Source organism: Erpetoichthys calabaricus, chromosome 2 (genome assembly GCF_900747795.2).
Source record: "Erpetoichthys calabaricus chromosome 2, fErpCal1.3, whole genome shotgun sequence".
Lineage (NCBI taxonomy): Eukaryota > Metazoa > Chordata > Cladistia > Polypteriformes > Polypteridae > Erpetoichthys > Erpetoichthys calabaricus.
The window spans coordinates 108,031,083-108,050,700 of NC_041395.2; the positions used below are offsets into that span (position 1 = coordinate 108,031,083).

At 38.7% G+C, this 19,618-nt stretch overlaps 1 protein-coding gene across 3 annotated transcripts in view; it reads right to left on the reverse strand.

Annotated features, from left to right (window-relative positions):
• Window positions 1-19,618, reverse strand: part of prdm11 (PR domain containing 11) — a 65,196-nt gene that overhangs the window by 15,942 nt on the left and 29,636 nt on the right. For 2 of the 3 annotated variants that reach the window (XM_028794302.2, XM_028794301.2), the window contains exons 6-7: window positions 3,640-3,827; window positions 706-1,287 (exon numbers count right to left, since the gene is read on the reverse strand). In XM_028794302.2, the coding sequence (XP_028650135.2) occupies window positions 706-1,287; window positions 3,640-3,827 (770 nt within the window). The remainder of the gene's footprint in view (window positions 1-705; window positions 1,288-3,639; window positions 3,828-19,618) is intronic. The other variant, XM_028794305.2, reaches the window with a different exon arrangement.

Here is a 19,618-nt window from a genome sequence, read left to right on the forward strand (position 1 = left end):
AAAAAATGTAATTTTGCCATAGTGTGACTGAAATATTTGCAAATCCCCGTAAATGAAAGTCTGCAATGTGCACTTGAATCACATATGAATTATTTGATTAGAACTACTGTCAGATATTTATATATGTAATTTCAAATATAAGACATATGTTAACGGTAGGATCCATTAACCTGAAGGGCATGAAAACAAAGATGTACTGAGAGTATGCAAGACCCCATTGAGGTGTGATTCAGGAGAGCATTAACAATTACAAACTAAATGTTACTGCATCTACTTACACATATGTGTTATATTTCAAAGGAATGTTAGATCTAGATTATGCATGTTTACACACCACTGTCCTTTTGGCATCAAATTCTGTCTATGTCATTTGATCCAGGTCAATATTTGGTGTGTAAATGCAACTATTGAGAAGACCTCAATACATGTCTCTCAGTGTACAAATGAAAAGACTTTCATATTTTGTTTTGAAGGGTTGCAAAAAAAATCTAATCATAACTACCTAGATTTGATCAAATGAGAGTTGCTTTGTTTATTTATCAGTAATGCACACTGCTTTCATCTCTAAAATGTTTTTGATTGATCATGTACCAAACCCATGTGAATGAGACAGATGAAGCCAGTGAAAAGTAATTTTTTCCAGGATCACTAAGGTGAATTCTGCAGGATTACAAAACTTGCCCTTCTGGTCATCACTGGACCTACCTCGCATGTCATCAAGCTGGGATGGCTCAGGAAGAGAGGGCAAGTTCAATGGTTCGGGCTGCTGTCCTGACCGTAGTCTATCCAGCTCAGCTTGCAGCTGTCTAATTTTCTTCTTCAGTTTCACACAATTAGGGCAAAATGATGTGGAAGGACTCTCCTCCAAAAATTCTTCACAAGATGTCCCAAGATCATCCTCCTGATTTTCTACCTTGACACAGCTCAAGTCAAGTCCAATTTCAGCCTGGATAATGTCACCTTTCATGGCAAAGCCAGATACCTTATTGGAATTTTCAGAGTTTAGGTCTGCTCTGCTTATTGCTGAACTGATACTGGGCTTATCAAAGACACTGTTAATCCTAGGAGGCACTCTGCCCCTTAGCTGAGGCCTTGAGGCTTCCAAAGAGGCTTCCAAAACATCTTTGAAAATTAGGTCAATCTTCTTTTTCTTTGCCTGCTGTGTATCTCCATCTTCACTTGCCCGCTTACTGGACAGTCTTGTTGTTCTAAGGGTTGGCAAGACAGTTCCCTTGGACTCTTCCTGATGTTCAGGGAGGTCTTCTACCTTTCCAGCAATCAATCTCCCTGAAATGGAAAGGGGCAAACATTAAAATCCATGTGCTGTTGCACAAGCATCGGAATGTTGCAACATTCTCCAAATATGTGAACAGCTTCCAGGCTCAAAGGGATGAGTGACAGAACACTGCACATCCCTGTAGAAGATGCTTCTGCAAAGACTGTAGTTGGTGATTTCCAAAGGCTGTGCTGACATGGAAGTAATATTATAAAGAGAAATGAATGCCAAAGTTTAGTATGATGATTCAAAGTGGACTATAAAAATAAAGACAACGAAGGATTAAAAAGCAAATAAAATACTTCCTGGATTCATGTTTAAAGCCAATATGGGCCAGTTTTTCAGTGATGTCTGGAGTTTGAAGATCCTAGAATCTTAATTGGACACCTGCCTGTAGGAGGAAAGAATGACTAAGTTTAAGTTTTCCTGATCAGATACTTCAATGTCATCTTTCCAATAAATGACCAAAGAGAAATTTTACTGAAGCAGAACGATTGGGGTCTCTAGATTGCCATTTTGACTGAGTTCATACTAAAGTTACAATGGTTTGGCAATATATGAGTCACTGCTAATGTCTAAAAAACATCTGATCATTTTCTGTTTAGCACTACTGGACAGATGATAACAGTGTAGAATATACAGTAAATGTGGCTTGAGAAAAGGGGAAAAATAACTGAAATTTGAAACAAACAAACAAAAAATCTCAAAATCTGAAAAGATGAAAGTGTCTCTGGGTCTAGATTAGATTGCACTGTAGCTACAGTGTGGTTCCAAGATAATTTATGGAAAGTTACTTTGTGATCAGTATAGAAAAGTTTGAAACTGTGTCTTTGCTCTGCTATTCATCTCTTCTTAAATTGAAACTCAAGATTATCCTTTTATACTACACAGAACCTCTCTGAACACAACTCAAAGAGATCATTTTCAGATATTTTTAGAAACATGTAGCACAGTTGTAAAGTTATGCAAGTGGCTGTGGTGGAAGCAGGTTTTAAAATACTTTAAAATGGGTTTTCACTATGCTGATCTCTTGTGGATTAGACTACATGTCACTAGCAGCTTCAGTCAGATGTCAAGTCACTTTCCTGCAGAATGAGAACTTTGGCTTGCTAATTTGTGCATTTACATTCATTGATTTCAACTGTTATTCCAACACTCTGTGAACTTGAAGATAATATGTTCTGTTTAGACTATTTAAGAACATACTGCTCCTTTGGTACAAATTCCTAACAAAATGCTTGTTGTTTTATATACAGTGGAATACTGCTATTTCTGTCATATAGCTTAGTTTTTATACTTTATTAAATTAGGTGAAAACTTTCAATCTTAGTATAATGCATATCACAGTTATAAAAGGGCAAAGTTAGGATTGCCTGAAATAGATTACATTTTATTATCTTACTCTACCTGTTAAAAAATGATGAATCAAATTGTTTCCCAATTCACCTGCTAACTTGGGAGTGAAGCTTGTTCCTTCCACACAATTCAAGAGGCTCTACAATGATGCATTTCAAAACAAGGAGCACTGATTAAACCACCTCAGAAAATTAAGTTCACAGACAGGTCTGAGAGTCTTAAGTCACACAACATGTTATGTCTACCATTAAAGTGAATTTAATTACTTAATTTAAAAAAATTCTTTGAATAAGCCGCAATAGGCTAAAATAGAAGCAATGGTCTCAGTGGAATTGCCAGTCATGAATGGTAAACTATTACGTTCAGCTGCACTAGAAAAATGGCAATCAATGCACATTCTATTCCATGATAAATCAGCCTATTCCTGTCCATTTAAAGTGATGCAAATATTCAACTTGAAGGTCACTGGAGTGAAGAAATACTCTAATGCAGTCAAAATTTCAGGTAGACTGAAACACATCCTTGTTTAAACTGGAGGCACAATCCTATCATACCGGTGAAAAGATAAACCTTTCTGCACGATATGGCAACTGAAGGACTGTCCACCTGAAAGTTACTAATGCTTTCCCATTGATTCCAGCAGGATGTAACAAGCCCTGTTGATTACATACAGTATGTGCATCTTCTCTAGAGGTATAGTAGACAACAAATTGTTGTACAGGTTTGTGAAGGTTTTAGTGGAAAAAAACGGAATACATAGCTCCCATAACCATATCCATCATATAAATACACAACCCAAAAGGTTTAACATCTTCAAGAGCACAATCTATGATTCATCCATTCTCAAATGATATCTGGCACGTGATTCCTGTTTCACACAGATGAATGAACCACCTACCAGACTACCCAAATGCCAGAGTAGATTGACACTAACAGACTCATAAAAGCCTCGTGTTGAAAGTTGTAATTTTGTTGCAAAATGAAAAATCAAACAGAATGGCACTCACCTGTGGCCAGGTTACGGTCAATGCTCTCCTGAGACATACTGTGCAAACGGCTCATGTATTCCGCACTATACCACACACGTAAATGCTCTCCTGGCTGGATGTCCCGGCATGCCTGAAAGTAAATCTGTTCTTCATGCTGGAAGGCCATCAGATTCTGCTCATTCTCCTCTCGAGAGATCATAACATATCTGAAGTCAAAGTAAGAGACAATCAGCTTATTCAGATACCAGAAGGAACACTGCCTCACCTGTCATGTTCATGTCTTGATAACTCAAATTGTCCATCTTACACCCTGTGTGCATAAGCCTTACTCAAAAGCATACTAGAAATTGTTAGAAATAGGGGTAGTACTAGGGTGTTGTACCATGTTAGCCATTATGAATGTAGTGAAAAATCAAGCAAAATGACACCTTTTATTGGCTAACAAAAAAGATTACAATATGCAAGCTTTCAAGGCAACTCAGGCCCCTTCTTCAGATAGTTAGGAAGAACTGGAAAAACAGACCATCCATTAGGCTGCCTTTATCTCTGGCCCTTCTGCAGGCAATACTATAAAAAAAGAATGGAAACCAAGATGGCTGTCAGTTATAATCAGACTGCGCACAAGGCACATCAACCTGCCCATTGTCTTGTATATAAACGTCTACGAGTGAAAGTGTGTGTGTCTGTCCAGCCCGGAAGTGAGAGGTGGAGTTGGGGGTAAGGGTTCCACCTCTGAGGATTCACAAGCTATGGGCTTACACAGCTAGTGTTTATATAGAAAGATGTATCTTTTAGCCTGACAAATAATAAATGGGGAGGCCATCATGGGGAGGCCATCTAGTGTACCAACCTTCTTCTGTTCTCTGTTTCACAAGATGGAAGCCTTTGTCTGTGTAAAATTCATAGCTGTGCTGGAGTTTTTTGTCTTGATGTGTAAGTAATTTAGTAATTTTTATGTTTGTAGTAATTCAAATAATGATCACTAGGTTCTAGATACCTTCTCAGTCTCTCCAAATATATGATCAGGGCAGAATAAATAATGAGGTGGAACATACATACATGTTTCCTGCATTGCATTGAAGAGCTATCAATGAAGCACAGAATGATGCTGAAAAAAGGACCCTAAAGATTTAAAGTATAAAGGTCAGTATTGGTCATGTCGAAGCTATTTCTCTCACTATCATAGCATACACTTCACTCAGCCACAACATTAAACCACCTGCCTAATATTATGTAGGTCCCCCTCATGCTGTCATAACAGCTCTGACCCATCAAGGCATGGACTCCAAAGACTTCTGAAGGCTTCATGGGGTATCTGACACTGATATGTCACCAGCAGATCCTTTAAGTCCTACAAGTTGTGAGTTTGGGACCTCCATGGATCAGACTTGTTTATCTAGCACATTCCAAAGATGTTTGATCAGATTGAGATCTGGAGAAATTGGAGGCTAAGTCAACACCTTGAAGTCTTTGTTATTTTCCTTAAACCACTCCTGAAGATTTTTGCAGTATGGCTGGGTGGATTATTCTTTTGAAAAAGGCCAGTGCCACCAAGGAATACGTTTGCAATGATGGGGTGTACACATTCTGCAACAATCTTTAGGAAGGTGATATGTGTCAAAATAACATCCACATGAATGCCAGGACTCAAGGTTTCCCAAAAGATCATTGCCCAGGGCAACATAATGAAATGGCCAGTTTGCCTTCCTCCCATAGTGCAACCTGCTTCAGTCTCTTCTCCAGGTAAATGATGCACATACATGTAAAATATGATGTAATTCACCATGCCAGGCCACTACTTCCATTGCTCCATGGTCCAGTTCTGACATTCACATACCGATTGTAAGGAGCTTTCAGCAGTGGACAGGGATCAGCAATGGTCTGACTGGTCTGCAGCAACACATCCCCATACACAGCAAGCTGTGAAGCACTGTGTGACACTTTTCTCTCATGGCCAGTATTAAGTTTGACAGCAGCTCTTCTGTTGGATTGGAGCAGATGGGCTAGCCTTCGCTCTCCAATCATATCACTGAGTCTTAGGCACCCATGACCATGTCACGGGTTCACAATTAAACTGAATCAACTGCCTCAGGCAGGAGATCAATCATGCAGGGCAAATGAAAACGTGTAGCTGCTCTTTTGCACCAGTACATGTCACACTTATCAGAGCAACATCATGTGCCACATTGAGAAGATCTGAGTATAAATTATGGTTGGAAAGAGATTCTCTTGATGAGTGATATTGAGACTTTGCCAAATACTATTTATATAATTTCCTGCAGGTCAGTAGTTTAGATGGCATAATTTGAAGAACCAAAGCTGTGGACAGAAATAAACGTTTTATAAAAAAAAACAACTTTGTTACACCAGTTTAGGTAATTTTTCATAACTTAGCATTAGTAATGTGCTATAGTAAATATTCATATGTGTGATTTTTTTGTGCAATATACAGAAATTTAGTGCTAATACTAGTGCTCAAAAATTGTTGTTTTTTAGAACTTGTTGCTCGCATGAAAAAAATTTTGCACATGCCAGGCCACTGGGTCTTGATAATACACTGAGGCAGGTGGATGAGAGCTTGCATCACAGATGCATCACCTTATTCAAGGATGCTATCAATAACACCATCTTTAAGAAAGGTGACTGCTCTCTCTTTGGAAACTGTAGGGAAATATACCTACTTTCAATAGTTGGGACAATGTTTGACTGAATAATCTTAAACTGTTGAGCACCAGTTAGTGAGGAATCATTCCCATAGTCACAGTACAGCTTCTGGCTGGCTTGGGACACACACAACATGATCCTTATCACCCATCAGATCCAGGGGATATCAAAACTGCACAACTAACATTTCTCTTGATCTTCTTTGACCCTAGTAAAGGCTTTTAACAGGATTTATGGCAAGATTGTTTGGAAGATCCTCTGCAAATCTGGTGCTTCAACAAAACTGATTGGAATTATTCAAGCATTAAACAAAGGCATGAAAGGCTAAGTCCTGTTAAAGGGAAGACTATTCTCTACTTTTCCAGTTGGGACAGGTGTCAAACGAGTCTATGTCCTCATTCCTATTTTATTTTCTTTCTGTCTGGCAGTGGTCCATTACTGGGAGTCCAAGGAAAACATTTCTCCCCTCTCCTTGTGAACTGAAACGGATGGCAGTCTTTTCAACAGTGTCCACGTACTGGTGAAGAAAAACACTTCTGTGGGGTTAGTCACTGAAATGCAGTATGCTGATAATAATGTAGTTGTTGGCAGTGGTGTAACCCTTATATATAATTTGATAGTATCTGTATGTATGGTGTTCGCGTCAATACCCCGTATGTATGACGATGTATGGCTACGGTTTTCAAACTGTGGTACATGTACCACTGGTGGTACTTCAAGTCATGCCAAGTGGTACTCGTGTGGTCCTTTATTTTCCACGAATCGATGTTGCTAGGATGCCAATATGTTGCATATAATCATATATAGTATAAGTATACTACTGTAAATGCGTGGAAGACTCCAAGCCAGCTTTTACTAGCGCGGGCACCCATTTCCTTAATTAGTTTAATATCCCTTTAACGTCATAATTATAGTCATTATAGTGATTATAGTGAGTTTTTCTTCAAAACAACACGGGCGTAAATTAATGATTCATTGACAGTGGTACTTCAGTTTACTGGTCCTCGCGGAGTGGTACTTTTTCAAAAAAGTTTGAAAACCGTGGATGTATGGTGTTTGCGTCAATACCTCAAGTCAATACAAGTTAGAACCATGCAATGGGACTCTGCCTCTGTAGTTAGAACTTAACGTGGCCAACGCAGATGCAGTATTGCATGATTGGCTAAGAATGTTCGAATGCTACAGTGACGCCGCTGGACGAACCAAGTATAGTAAGTCGGTGTTGGTTCGAGCAGATAACAGTAAGTTCGGTTGGTTGTGGTACAGAAAGTAGAGCTGCAGATGAGGATCTGAGTGAGCGAGAGAGGTGTCAGTCTGTAGGAGATCAGTGAGGTTGTGGAGAGCTTTAAATGTTAAGAGTGGTATTTTGCATTGTATTCTGTAGTTAACAGGGAGCCAGTGAAGCTGAGAGAGAATCGGTGTAATATGTTTAGTGGATTTAGAACAGAAGGTTATTATCCTGGCAGCAGAATTTTGAAGAAGTTGTAAGCGATGGATAAGTTTTTGTGGGATGCCAGATAGAATAGCATTACAGTAATCTATACGTGAGGTGACTTGGGCATTAATCAATACTTCAGTACTGTGTTGCGTAAGAAGAGGACGAAGTCTAGAAATGTTTCGGAGATGGAAGAAGGCAGTCCGCAAAATGTTACTTATATGGGAGGAATTATTTAATAATAATAATAATTATTATTATTAATATTAGTAGTAGTATTATTTAATAATTGCCTTTATTAGTGTATAAATGGATATACATAATTACATTTAAACGATTCGCCAAAATCTGTTGTATGTAAACGATACTGTTTTAAACATTATTGTTTTTTCATCAGAAAACCCGGTTTCCACATCTACGTGTATTAGTTTAAATGGCACTTTTACTACTCGCAAAAGGGCAGACGCACTGACGTATCGTGTCGACTGGGCAACACAGTGAATGTGGTGTCTATCTATATATGTCTATGATTTGTTCGCTTTCCAACGTAGTGTAAATAAAGTAAATTCATCTCACTGTGGTGCGTATTCCATACGTAATACCATGTAACACATTATAATTCTCCTGCTTTACACGAATATACCCATGCCACCGAAAAAAAGACATACAATTCCACGGTCCACTTCAGATACCAGAGAAAAGTCTATTTAAAGGGAGTCTCAAACGCCACAGCAGACACAATCCAAAGTGGATGAACTTACAATAAAATGTGAATAAGAAAACCGTTTGTTCTATTTCTATGTTGTTTCTTTCATTTGGGAAATTCACCAGTTATAGATTCCCAGGCAACGCCGGGTACTCCTGCTAGTTTCCTCTAATAAGTAATAAAGCTAACAACACCCCTGGTTGCTGGTCATTCAAGGGCTCATCTTCAGGAGGCAACAGATGCCTGTGTATCAGATCTACACTATGCATGGTCTCGAAGCGAAAATGTCCAAGACTATAATCCTCTTCCAGCCTGTGCCATTTGAAGAAGCTCACGTGCACCCCATCATAATCCAGGTTACACCCTTGGTGCAAGTCTTATACTTACCTTTCCTTTCTGGCATCTTTCATCAGCCGGTACCATTAACGAAAAGTTCACAACCCGGATATTTGCCGACCACTATGCTTTCAGGAAATTAATTAAGACTTCAGAACTCATGCATTACAGATGTGGTTTACCGTGGGGTGGTACCTGGACTCCCTAAAAGTAGCACCTCAGGGTATTGGAGAAATTTCATCAGAGCAAGCTCTGCTCTATCCTTGAGATAAAGTGAGAGGATAGGGTTACTAACGGCAAGATTCTATGGTAAAAAAGCATTCCCAATACTGAGATCACAATTGTTCAGTACCAGTTACAGAGGGTTGGTCATGTTATCAGAATGTTTAATATGCAACTTCCAAAACTTTTGCTCTTCTCTGAACTGCCAGGGGGAAGTAGACTATGAGGAAGACTTATGAAAACGTACAAAGAACATCTGAAAGCAAATCTTGTTGCACGTGATATCCATCCCAGGGACCTAGTCAGGGACTGGACGTACTGGAGCAGAATCTTGGAGCACAGGCAGAAAACCCTCAAGGTAAAGAGAACATAACTTGAGGAACAGTAGAGACAAAGGAGATAAGCACATCTTGCTGGATTTGCAGATGTCACAGTGGATACAGTCACAATCCAGTGCCCTAAATGCCTGAGAAAGTTTTGCTCACACCTTGGCCTTCACAATCATCTTAGAGCCCATGAGAGGAGAGGACAATTACAAAGATTTGTCGGTCTACTTCTCAAATCAAGAAAGGCCACTAATAATACTCTCACTTATGATCTTTTCATCAATAAGATGTCTTATGCGAAAATAAATTAATAAAAATGATGGGCAGAGAACAGGTACAAGCAAGCATCTTTGATTCATAGACTTCAGTTTTATGTCTTTTTAAAATAAAAAATGTATAAATACCATGATATTTATGAGGTGCTTAATCTTCTGCCACTTCTGATTTGAATTTACTGTTTTTTTTTTTTTAAATGTACAGAATATGCAAGTATTACATTTACTTCACATTCTATGGCTATCCATTAAATTGCTTTGAGAGGGTGTCTGTGCTCTTTAAGTCAACCCTGAAATTACATTTCTCTTGCAGAGATTATCAAAATTGCTTCAGATGACTTTGAAGCTCTTGGCTTTTCAGCTTCAAAAGTAAGTGTCTAATGTAGCCATTTTTAGCTCTTGCTTGTTTCAGGGGCTTGTTCCCTTAAGTTTTCTCTTAAGCATATGGAAGCCATGCTCAATTGGATTTAAGTAAGGTGACTACCCTTTAAGCATTTTTTAGCTATGAAACACTCCTGTGTCACCTTAGCAGTATGTTTGGGATTATTATCTTGTTATTGGATGAAGAACTGTCCAATGAGTTTGGAGGTATTTACTTACTTCTCACTACATCCATAATGGCTAACACGGTACAACACTCTAGTACTAGAGGTATTTTCTGACTCTTGTGCTGATAAGATGTTTCTATACACCTTAGAGTTCATTGTGCAACTGCTGTCTGCAGTTACATCATCAATGAAGGTAAATGTGACAGTATCTGTGGTGTCCATACATGCCTAAGCCATAACACCCCCACCACCATGTTTAACAGATGAGGTGGTATACTTTGGATCATGAGCAGTTCTTTTTCATCTTCACACTTTGCCTTTGCCATCACTGTAATACAGGTTAATCTTTGTCTTGTCTGTCCACAAGACCTGTTACCAGAATCCTGCAGGCTCTTTAAGTACTTTTTCGTAAACTGAAGTCTGGCCCAAGGTTATTATAGTTAACGAAAACTAAAATCAAAACTGAATCTATTATTAAAAAAACATTTTCGTAAACTGAAATAAAATAATTAACAAAACTGAAATGAAAAACTAAAACTAAACGAAACTATTAAAGTAGCTGAAAAGACTAATTGAAATAAAATAATCAAAATCTGAAAATTCCTTTCATTTTCGTTTTTTCATTTTTGCTTCTAAAATGAAATTTCAAATACCAAAAAGTACACAGACCCCACGAGCCGCCCGCATGTAGTCATCCAGTGATCGGTGGCTGGTGATGATGGCGGGTGTTCACACATCATTTGCGGTGACAGAGCGAGCTGACTAAGTGTGTAAAGCCGGTGCAATAGAAAGCGATTTACATGCTGCCTTTCTCTGCACTTGTTGAATATCAAGATGTAATTTAAACGCCTGAAATCGGACTATGCTGCTCAACAAAAACTTTACCGTATGGACAGAAAAATCATGAGTGAGTTACGTTTCAGTTTATTTCTCAGGTGCCTGCTTTTTCCATCCATCCATCCATCCATTTTCCAACCCGCTGAATCCGAACACAGGGTCACGGGGGTCTGCTGGAGCCAATCCCAGCCAACACAGGGCACAAGGCAGGAACCAATCCCGGGCAGGGTGCCAACCCACCGCAGGACACACACAAACACACCCACACACCATGCACACACTAGGGCCAATTTAGAATCGCAAATCTACCTAACCTGCATGTCTTTGGAATGTGGGAGGAAACCGGAGCGCCCGGAGGAAATCCACGCAGACACGGGGAGAACATGCAAACTCCACGCAGGGAGGACCCGGGAATCGAACCCAGATCCCCAGGTCTCCCAACTGCGAGGCAGCAGCGCTACCCACTGCGCCACCGTGCCGCCCTGCCTGCTTTTTGTTGACAGTAATTCAACTGCCACTTCGCACTCGAAGTACAATATACAAAGTATAGAGAAAGTATACTAATCATGAAAAAAAAAATCGACTTCAACATTTTGATGAATCTTGACGTTTTAGACCTCCCCGAGTCAGAAAATACCATTTTTTGGAATTATGTCTCTGTGTCTATGTGTGTGTATAAACACAATATCTCAAAAACGCAAATAGACGGATGAAATTTGGCATGTGGTTGTTACATCAGAATTGTAGATCTGTATTAAGTTTTGGGCCAAATCCATTAACCGGAAGTGGTACTTTACCTGAACACATACTCAATTTTTATTTTATTCATGCAGCTGCAGAGTCCGATTTATTCAACTTTACTTTTATAATAATTGTTCAATATATTATTAATTTGATTTATTGTTGATGGTTCTTTAATGTACATAATAAAATCATTGTCATGCGGTTTACTCCTCAAATATCCATCCCCATATCTGAGTACACGAGAAAGTCGAGGGAAGGCCGCTCCCGATTTTTGAAAATAAAACGGTACCGATCGAGAGACTGACAAGGTCATCATACAAGATCAGCATATTGCTCCTTTAAAAACGTCGTTTAACAGCAATGCGATACAAACCTTGTAAAATTCCTGAGTTGGCAATATCTCTCCTGAACTACTGGTAGGTGGAGGAAGAGAGTCTGCCAAGTGGTGAAAAGCTAAACATACTAATTTGTTTTTGTATTTATTGTATATTTATTAATTTATCTTTTTTAGTTCATATTCACAGCTCAAAATACCTGATATTGTGAAAATAATCCAGTAGCAGAATTATGCTTCAAAACATTTTTCAATGTTTCTCTCCCTCTCAAATCAGATAGTTGAAATATCATATTCTTTTTGCTCTTAACATCCGCCATACCATACATATTGCATACCAGGGATTTTTCCTGCCTTACATCCAAACCTGCTGGGGTAGGCCCCAGGTTCCTGCGATCCAGCTATGGATGAACAGGTTTAGATAATGCATAAACTGTTTCTGTTGTTTAGTGCCTGTCCATACTCTTATTACCTGCTCTTGCTCTGTTCAATATGGGTTTACTGTTCTTATGATGGGCTATTCATGTCTCACTGCCCCTAACTACATGCTTGTTTTTCTTTGTTTCCCTCAATACAGCTAGGTGGGGTCTGCACACTGATTCAAGCCTAAGACCCTTGTTCTTCCTTAACCCCTATGATTTTCAAGGTCACACCAGTCAAAACACAGTAGATTCTCTTTTCTTATATTTTTTATATCTTTCCAGCCCTGCAGGTGCAAAATTCTGTCTATAAATTGTTTGTGCCTGAGATGGAATCAGAGATCAATCAGAGATGGCTGGTAGAAAATAACAAAGCCCAATGTTTGAGATTTTTGAATGAAATATTGAAGGCATTCATTATAAGCACATTGTCGTTGGAGCAGGAGATGTTGTGTGTTGTAAACATTTAGAGTAAAAAACCCTCACACCTTAAAATTCACCTAAAATTCATTACAAATTTGCTCATTCTGGGCAATAAAAGGAAAAGAAAAAAAGTGGCAACAGTCAGCGCAGATTTGTTCAGCACAAATTACATAGACAATATTTTACCAGACAAAAACAAAACCAAATAGTAAAGTGTGTTGTGTAGTGTAGCAAGCTTCCACTAACATTAAATTCATATTATATCCAAACCCGCTAAGTGTACAGTTCTGTCTCATTGTGACACAAAAACTAAACTCAATAGTAGCTCTTTAACTGTACCATAATTACTAAAACTAATATATATATAAAAATAAAATAGAATTATCTTTGTAAAATAAAACTAAACTAAAACTAAAAATATAAGATGAAGGAAAACTAAAACTAAACTGAATTTCCAAGTAAGGTCAGAAAAAATATAGAAATAAAAACCTAATATAAAAAGGCAAAACTATAATAACCTTGGTCTGGCCATCCTGTATTTTTGGTTAACTAGTAGTTTGCATCTTGCAGTGTGGCCTCAGTATTTCTGTTCTGTTCATGAAGTGTTCTGCAGATAGTAGTCTCTGACACATACACATCTTCCACCTGAAGACTGTTTTTGATCTGTCAGACAGGTGTTTGGGGTTTTTTCTTTACCATAGTGAGGATTCTTCTTTCATCAGGAGTGGAGGTCTTCCTTGGCCTACCAGTCCCTTTGTGATTACTGAGATCACCAGTACATTCTTTTTTCTTAATGACATTACAGACAGTTGATTTAGGTAATCCTAATGTTTTACCAATGTCTCCAATGGTTTTACTCGGGTTTTTCAGCCGCAAAATGTTTTTTTTTTACTTTCATTGGCACAGTTCTTGTCCTCATGTTGAACAATGGCAATTACAGACTCTCCCAAAGTAGTCTGTAGGTAGAAGCAAGCCTAGGTAACTTATGGCTGCACTAATGAAGCAATGAAACAAACCTGTGTAATCAAAAAAACCTGTGACGCCAACTGTTCCAAACATTATGGAAATGGGGGAACCATGTGAAAAAGTCCTGTAATTTCTACATGGTGTGACCATAATATATGGAAATACCCTAAATTAAAGTCTGCAATGTGTACTTTAATCACGTCAGAATTGTTTGATTTGCCATTTTAAAACTCTGGAGCAGAGGGGTAAATCAGGACAAAATGTGTCTGTATATCCTACTATTTCAAAAGAACTAACAAAAGAGTTATTCAAATTAAAGAATTTTTAAATTAAGAGTGTTAAAGTCAGAGGAAGCATTTTTAACATAACATTAAATTAATTAAGGTGAATTTTATATAAAAAACAAACTCAGCAAAAACACAACACTGAGGAGCATTATCATCTTGAATGTGTCTTTTTCATTTAAGCATATTGTGCAATAATTAAATGCGATCAACAAACACACCATTTCAGCCAGTGCTGCTTATTAATCTAAAATTCCTAACTTGCTTTACACAAGACAGAAAAAAATACTTTGAAATTGGTGGTCTCATTCGTATTATGTACATTTATTTATTTTGGCCTATTACGAATGAAAGCAAACAACCAAAGAAAAATTACTGGATCACCTTGTTATGTTGGGTTGGGTTCTGCCTGAAAAGAGCCTAGTGCTTCCCATTTATTCTATGCTAAGTACAAAGACCCATAAGTCAAGTCAAGACATGGTGGTTAGACAAGAAAGGCCACTCCACCTCACCCATCTGATTTGATTATTGAAACAATTATCAGAGCTTCTGCACATGAACGAAAGAAGATCAGACTAAAGTATAGATTATTACAACTGCTCTTGATTACATAGAACACTTCATTCATAGTTCAGCCAAAGTGCTGCTGCAGTAAAGGCAATTAAAAGCTTGTGTTGGGTAAGGTTTCTAAATAATATAAGCTTTTCCATACAATCTGGGTAAACAGAAACTAAGGTATTCTGTTTTGGAACATGTAATGCTTCTCTTACTCGGAACAGAGTTTTAGATCAAAAGAGTGAGAGACAGAGAAATACAACAATACTGACAGTGGGCTGTAAATTGCCGGTCACATCATATGAGAATTACAGGACAAGGGAAAGAAGGTGATTCCTACATCTGAAATTTTATTCAGAAAATCCTATAATAGTATTTTAAAACTAAATCTCTCTGCTCAACTGTTATTTTCAAATTATCTTCTTATATAATATGGTACCGAAGCTGTCTGTTTATCTGTAAAGGATTTTAAATCACCTGTAGCTTGTAAACCGTTTTACCTATTGACGTGAAATTTGGTACACATATACTGTGGTGAATACATATTTTAAGAAGAGGGAGGAACATAGGGTGACATACAAGAGTGGAGGAAGATGCACACAGGTAGATTACATCCTATGCAGAAGAGTCAATCTGAAGGAGATTGAAGACTGCAAAGTAGTGGCAGGGGAAAGTGTGGTTAAGCAGCATAGGATGGTGGTCTGTAGGATGACATTGGAGATCAAGAAGAGGAAGCGAGTGAGGGCAGAGTCAAGGATCAAATGGTGGAAGATGAAAAAGGAAGATTGCAAGGTTGAGTTTAGGGAGAAGGTGAGACAGGCACTGGGTGGTAGTGAAGAATTACCAGACAGTTGGGAAACTACAGCAGATGTAGTAAGGGTGACAGCAAGAAGGGTGCTTGGTGTGACATCTGGACAGAGGAAGGAGGAAAAGGAAACCTGGTGGTGGAATGGAGAAGTACAGGAGAGTATACAGAGGAAGAGGATGGCAAAGAAGAAGCGAGATAGTCGGAGAGATGCAGAAAGTAGACAAGAGTACAAGGAGATAAGGCGCAAGGTGAAGAGAGAGGTGAAGGCTAAAGAAAAAGTGTATGATGAGTTGTATGAGAGGTTGGACACTACGGAGGGAGAAAAGGACCTGCACCGATTGGCTAGACAGAGGGACCGAGCTGGAAAAGATGTGCAGCAGGTTAGGGTAATAAAGGATAAAGATGGAAACGTACTCAAAAGCGACGAGAGTGTGTTGAGCAGATGGAAAGAGTACTTTGAGAGGCTTATGAATGAACAGAATGAGAGAGAGAAGAGGAAGAGGTTGGATAGTGAATCAGGAAGTGCAATGGATTAGCAAGGAGGAAGTAAGGACAGCTATGAAGAGGATGAAGAATGGAAAAGCCGTTGGTCTAGATGACATACCTGTGGAAGCATGGATGTGTTGAGGAGAGATGGCAGTGGAGTTTTTAACCAGATTGTTTAATGGAATCTTGGAAAGTGAGATGAGAGGATGCCTGAGGAGTGGAGAAGAAGTGTACTGGTGCTGAATTTAAGAATAAGGGGGATGTGCAGGACTGTAGTAACTACAGCGGGATAAAATTGATGAGCCACAGCATGAAGTTATGGGAAAGAGTAGTGGAAGCTAGGTTAAGAAGTGAGGTGACGATTAGTGAGCAGCAGTATGGTTTCATGCCAAGAAAGTGCACCACAGGTGCGATGTTTGCTCTGAGGGTGTTGATGGAGAAGTATGGAGAATGCTAGAAGGATTTGCATTGTGTCTTTGTGGACCTGGAGAAAGCATATGACAGGGTGCCTCAAGAGGAGTTGTGGTATTGTATGAAGAAGTTGGGAGTGGCAGAGAAGTACGTAAGAGTTGTACAGGATATGTATGAGGGAAGTGTTAATGTGGTGAGGTCTGTGGTAGGAGTGACAGATGCATTCAAGGTGGAGGTGGGATTACATCAGGGATTGGCTCTGAGCCCTTTCTTATCTGCAATGGTGATGGACAGGTTGACAGACTGGATTAGTCCCCGTGGACTATGATGTTCGCTTCTGACACTGTGATCTGTAGCGATAGTAGGGAGCAGGTTGAGGAGACCCTGGAGAGGTGGAGATATGCTCTAGAGAGGAGAGGAATGAAGGTCAGTAGGAACAAGACAGAATACATGTGTGTAAATGAGAGGGAGGACAGTTGAATAGTGAGGATGCAGGGAGTAGAGTTGGCGAAGGTGGATGAGTTTAAATGCTTGGGATCAACAGTACAGAGTAATCAGGATTGTGGAAGAGAGGTGAAAAAGAGAGTGCAGGCAGGGTGGAATGGGTGGAGAAAGCAGGAGACAGAGCTGGAGGTGACAGAGTTAAAGATGCTAAGATCTGCATTGGGTGTGATGAGGATGGACAGGATTAGAAATTAGTACATTAGCACTAGAATTACCAGAGTCTACGAAAAAACTCATAGATCTGGCCCACCTTAAAACCGTTCTCACCTCTCTTTTGTCTTCTAAATGTGCCGATTAAGACAAGCAGCAAAAAGCCGGCTATTCCATCCCCCACCATTGCAAAACTTTCACTAAGTTTTCCCAGCTCATGCCTTGTTTGATTATCTGGGAGTGACTGAACTGGAGTTTTAGAGTGGAAATAATAGATCGTCATTTGGAACACACGCATTTCATGTGTGTTCTGTTTCTATAGTAATATGTGTAAACACATTGTTAAAACAGAAGCTTTGTCATATTTTAGTAATAAATGTTACAAAATGTAGGCATAAACTATAGAATGTGTGAAGCCTGATGGCCAAACATCAAATAAACACTTTCACAAAAGGTTCAAGGCTGTAACAACACCTTCCGTGTCGTAACACTGAGATTTGCTGCCTTGGAGCACGGCAGCCCTGCCGCGCCGTAGAGACCCGAGTTCGATTACCCGCTGGGGAGGATGTGCTTTTTTTTCTTTTGTAGCCTCAAACGGACATAAAATTTATAAATTGATATTCACTGTAAATCGTTAAGTTTAAAATGTCGATCGCGGTTATTTCTGTTGACAAGCAAAATACCCGCGCTTCACAGCGGAGAAGTAGTGTGTTAAAGAGGTTATGTAAACATATATATACATATACATATATACATATATATACATATCTAGATATATACACATATCTACATATACATATATATAAATATATATATATATATATATACATATACACATCCACATATATATACATATATATACATATATACACATATCAACATATATATACACATACATATACACACATACATAAACACACACATATACATATATACATATACACATACATACATAGTGCGTTGTAACACGGGCTGTGATTGTTACATGGGAGGGAGACGATAAATCACAGCTTCCCGCTTTCTAATCGGGCCTGTGATTGGTACTTTGACTGATGCCCAGATCCCACAGTATGTCCCCTTAGGAGAGGCGTTAGGCAAGTGTAATTGAATAGCGGTGCTGCAAGTTTAGCTTTACACCTGTTTTTAAGGCTTATTGACTGAAAGGGGCTTTCATGAAAAAACTTAGGGCTTTGCTACAGGATACACCTTCCACAAGTTAAGGAAGTAAAAATAAAGGTATATATTTCTGTTTTATTTAAACCTTTTAAGTTTGTATGCGGGCGACATGGTGGTGCAGTGAAAGGTGCCAGTTAGGAAACCCGGGTTCGCTTCCCTGCGTGGAGTTTGAATGTTATCCCCGTGTCTGTCTGGGTTTCCTCCGGGTACTCCGGTTTCCTCCCATAGTCCAAAGACATGCAGGTTAGGTGCATTGGCGATTCTAAATTGTCCCTGGTGTGTGGGTGTGTGTGGGTGTGTGCGCCCTGCGGTGGGCTGGCACCTTGCCCGGGGTTTGTTTCCTGCCTTGTGCCCTGTGTTGGTAGGGATTGGCTCCTGTATTTAGGATATAGCGGGTAGGATAATGGATGGATGGACATTTGTATGCATAGCCCCATTTGCGCGTTTTCATTTTTTTTTCTTTCTTTCGGTAATATTTCAGCAAACCCGGAGCTTGTCAGTTCAAATCCTGGTACTGACACCACTGTGTGACCCTGAGGAAGTCACTTCACCTGCCTGTGCTGCAAAAAACAAAAGTAATGTAACAAATTGTACCTCAGATGTTGCAAGTTACTGGAATAAAGGCATAAGTCAAATAGATAAATATGTATTATACACATAGGAACTATTCATTTATTTTCAGTTAAGTCATCTGCAGCAAACCTTTATAAATGAGGGTTTCTCCTTTTTAGATAGTGCAAACTGTTTCTTCTTCATTGAGGTTTTCTCTTGGAGAGCTTTTTTCATTTCATTGAAAATTAAAGCAGCAGCTGCCAAAATATGTAGCTTTCTTATTAATTTTTCAACATTGTGTAAAATAACTTTATAAAGTAACATAAAAGGTTTAAATACTGGTTATCCTTTTACACTAAAATATTACTAAAGAGATACAAAAAAAGTAAAATGCATATGTTGTTTTTCTTTAAGGAGATTAAATATTACTGAAGAAAGAAAAAAAAAAACTAAAACAGCCAAATGGGGCTATGCATACGAACTTAAAAGGTTTAAATAAAACAGAAATATATAACCTTATTTTTACTTCCTTAACTTGTGGAGGGTGTATCCTGTAGCAAAGCCCTAACTTTTTTCGTGAAAGCCCGTTTCAGTCAATAAGTCTTAAAAACAGGTGTAAAGATATTGACAATAAGCTACGCAAAACCACCAAGACATGGAATTGTTTAAATCAAGTATCATTACATCTTCCTTTCTTAAAGAGAAGTAAGGCAGTACTTATAAGCTTAGTAATGTTATACATTTCAAATGCTACTTTGATAAACTTTATTACTTCAACATAGGGTTGAGATGTTCTTTCCTGATTTATACTTGTTTTCTCGTTAATATTTGTTTCG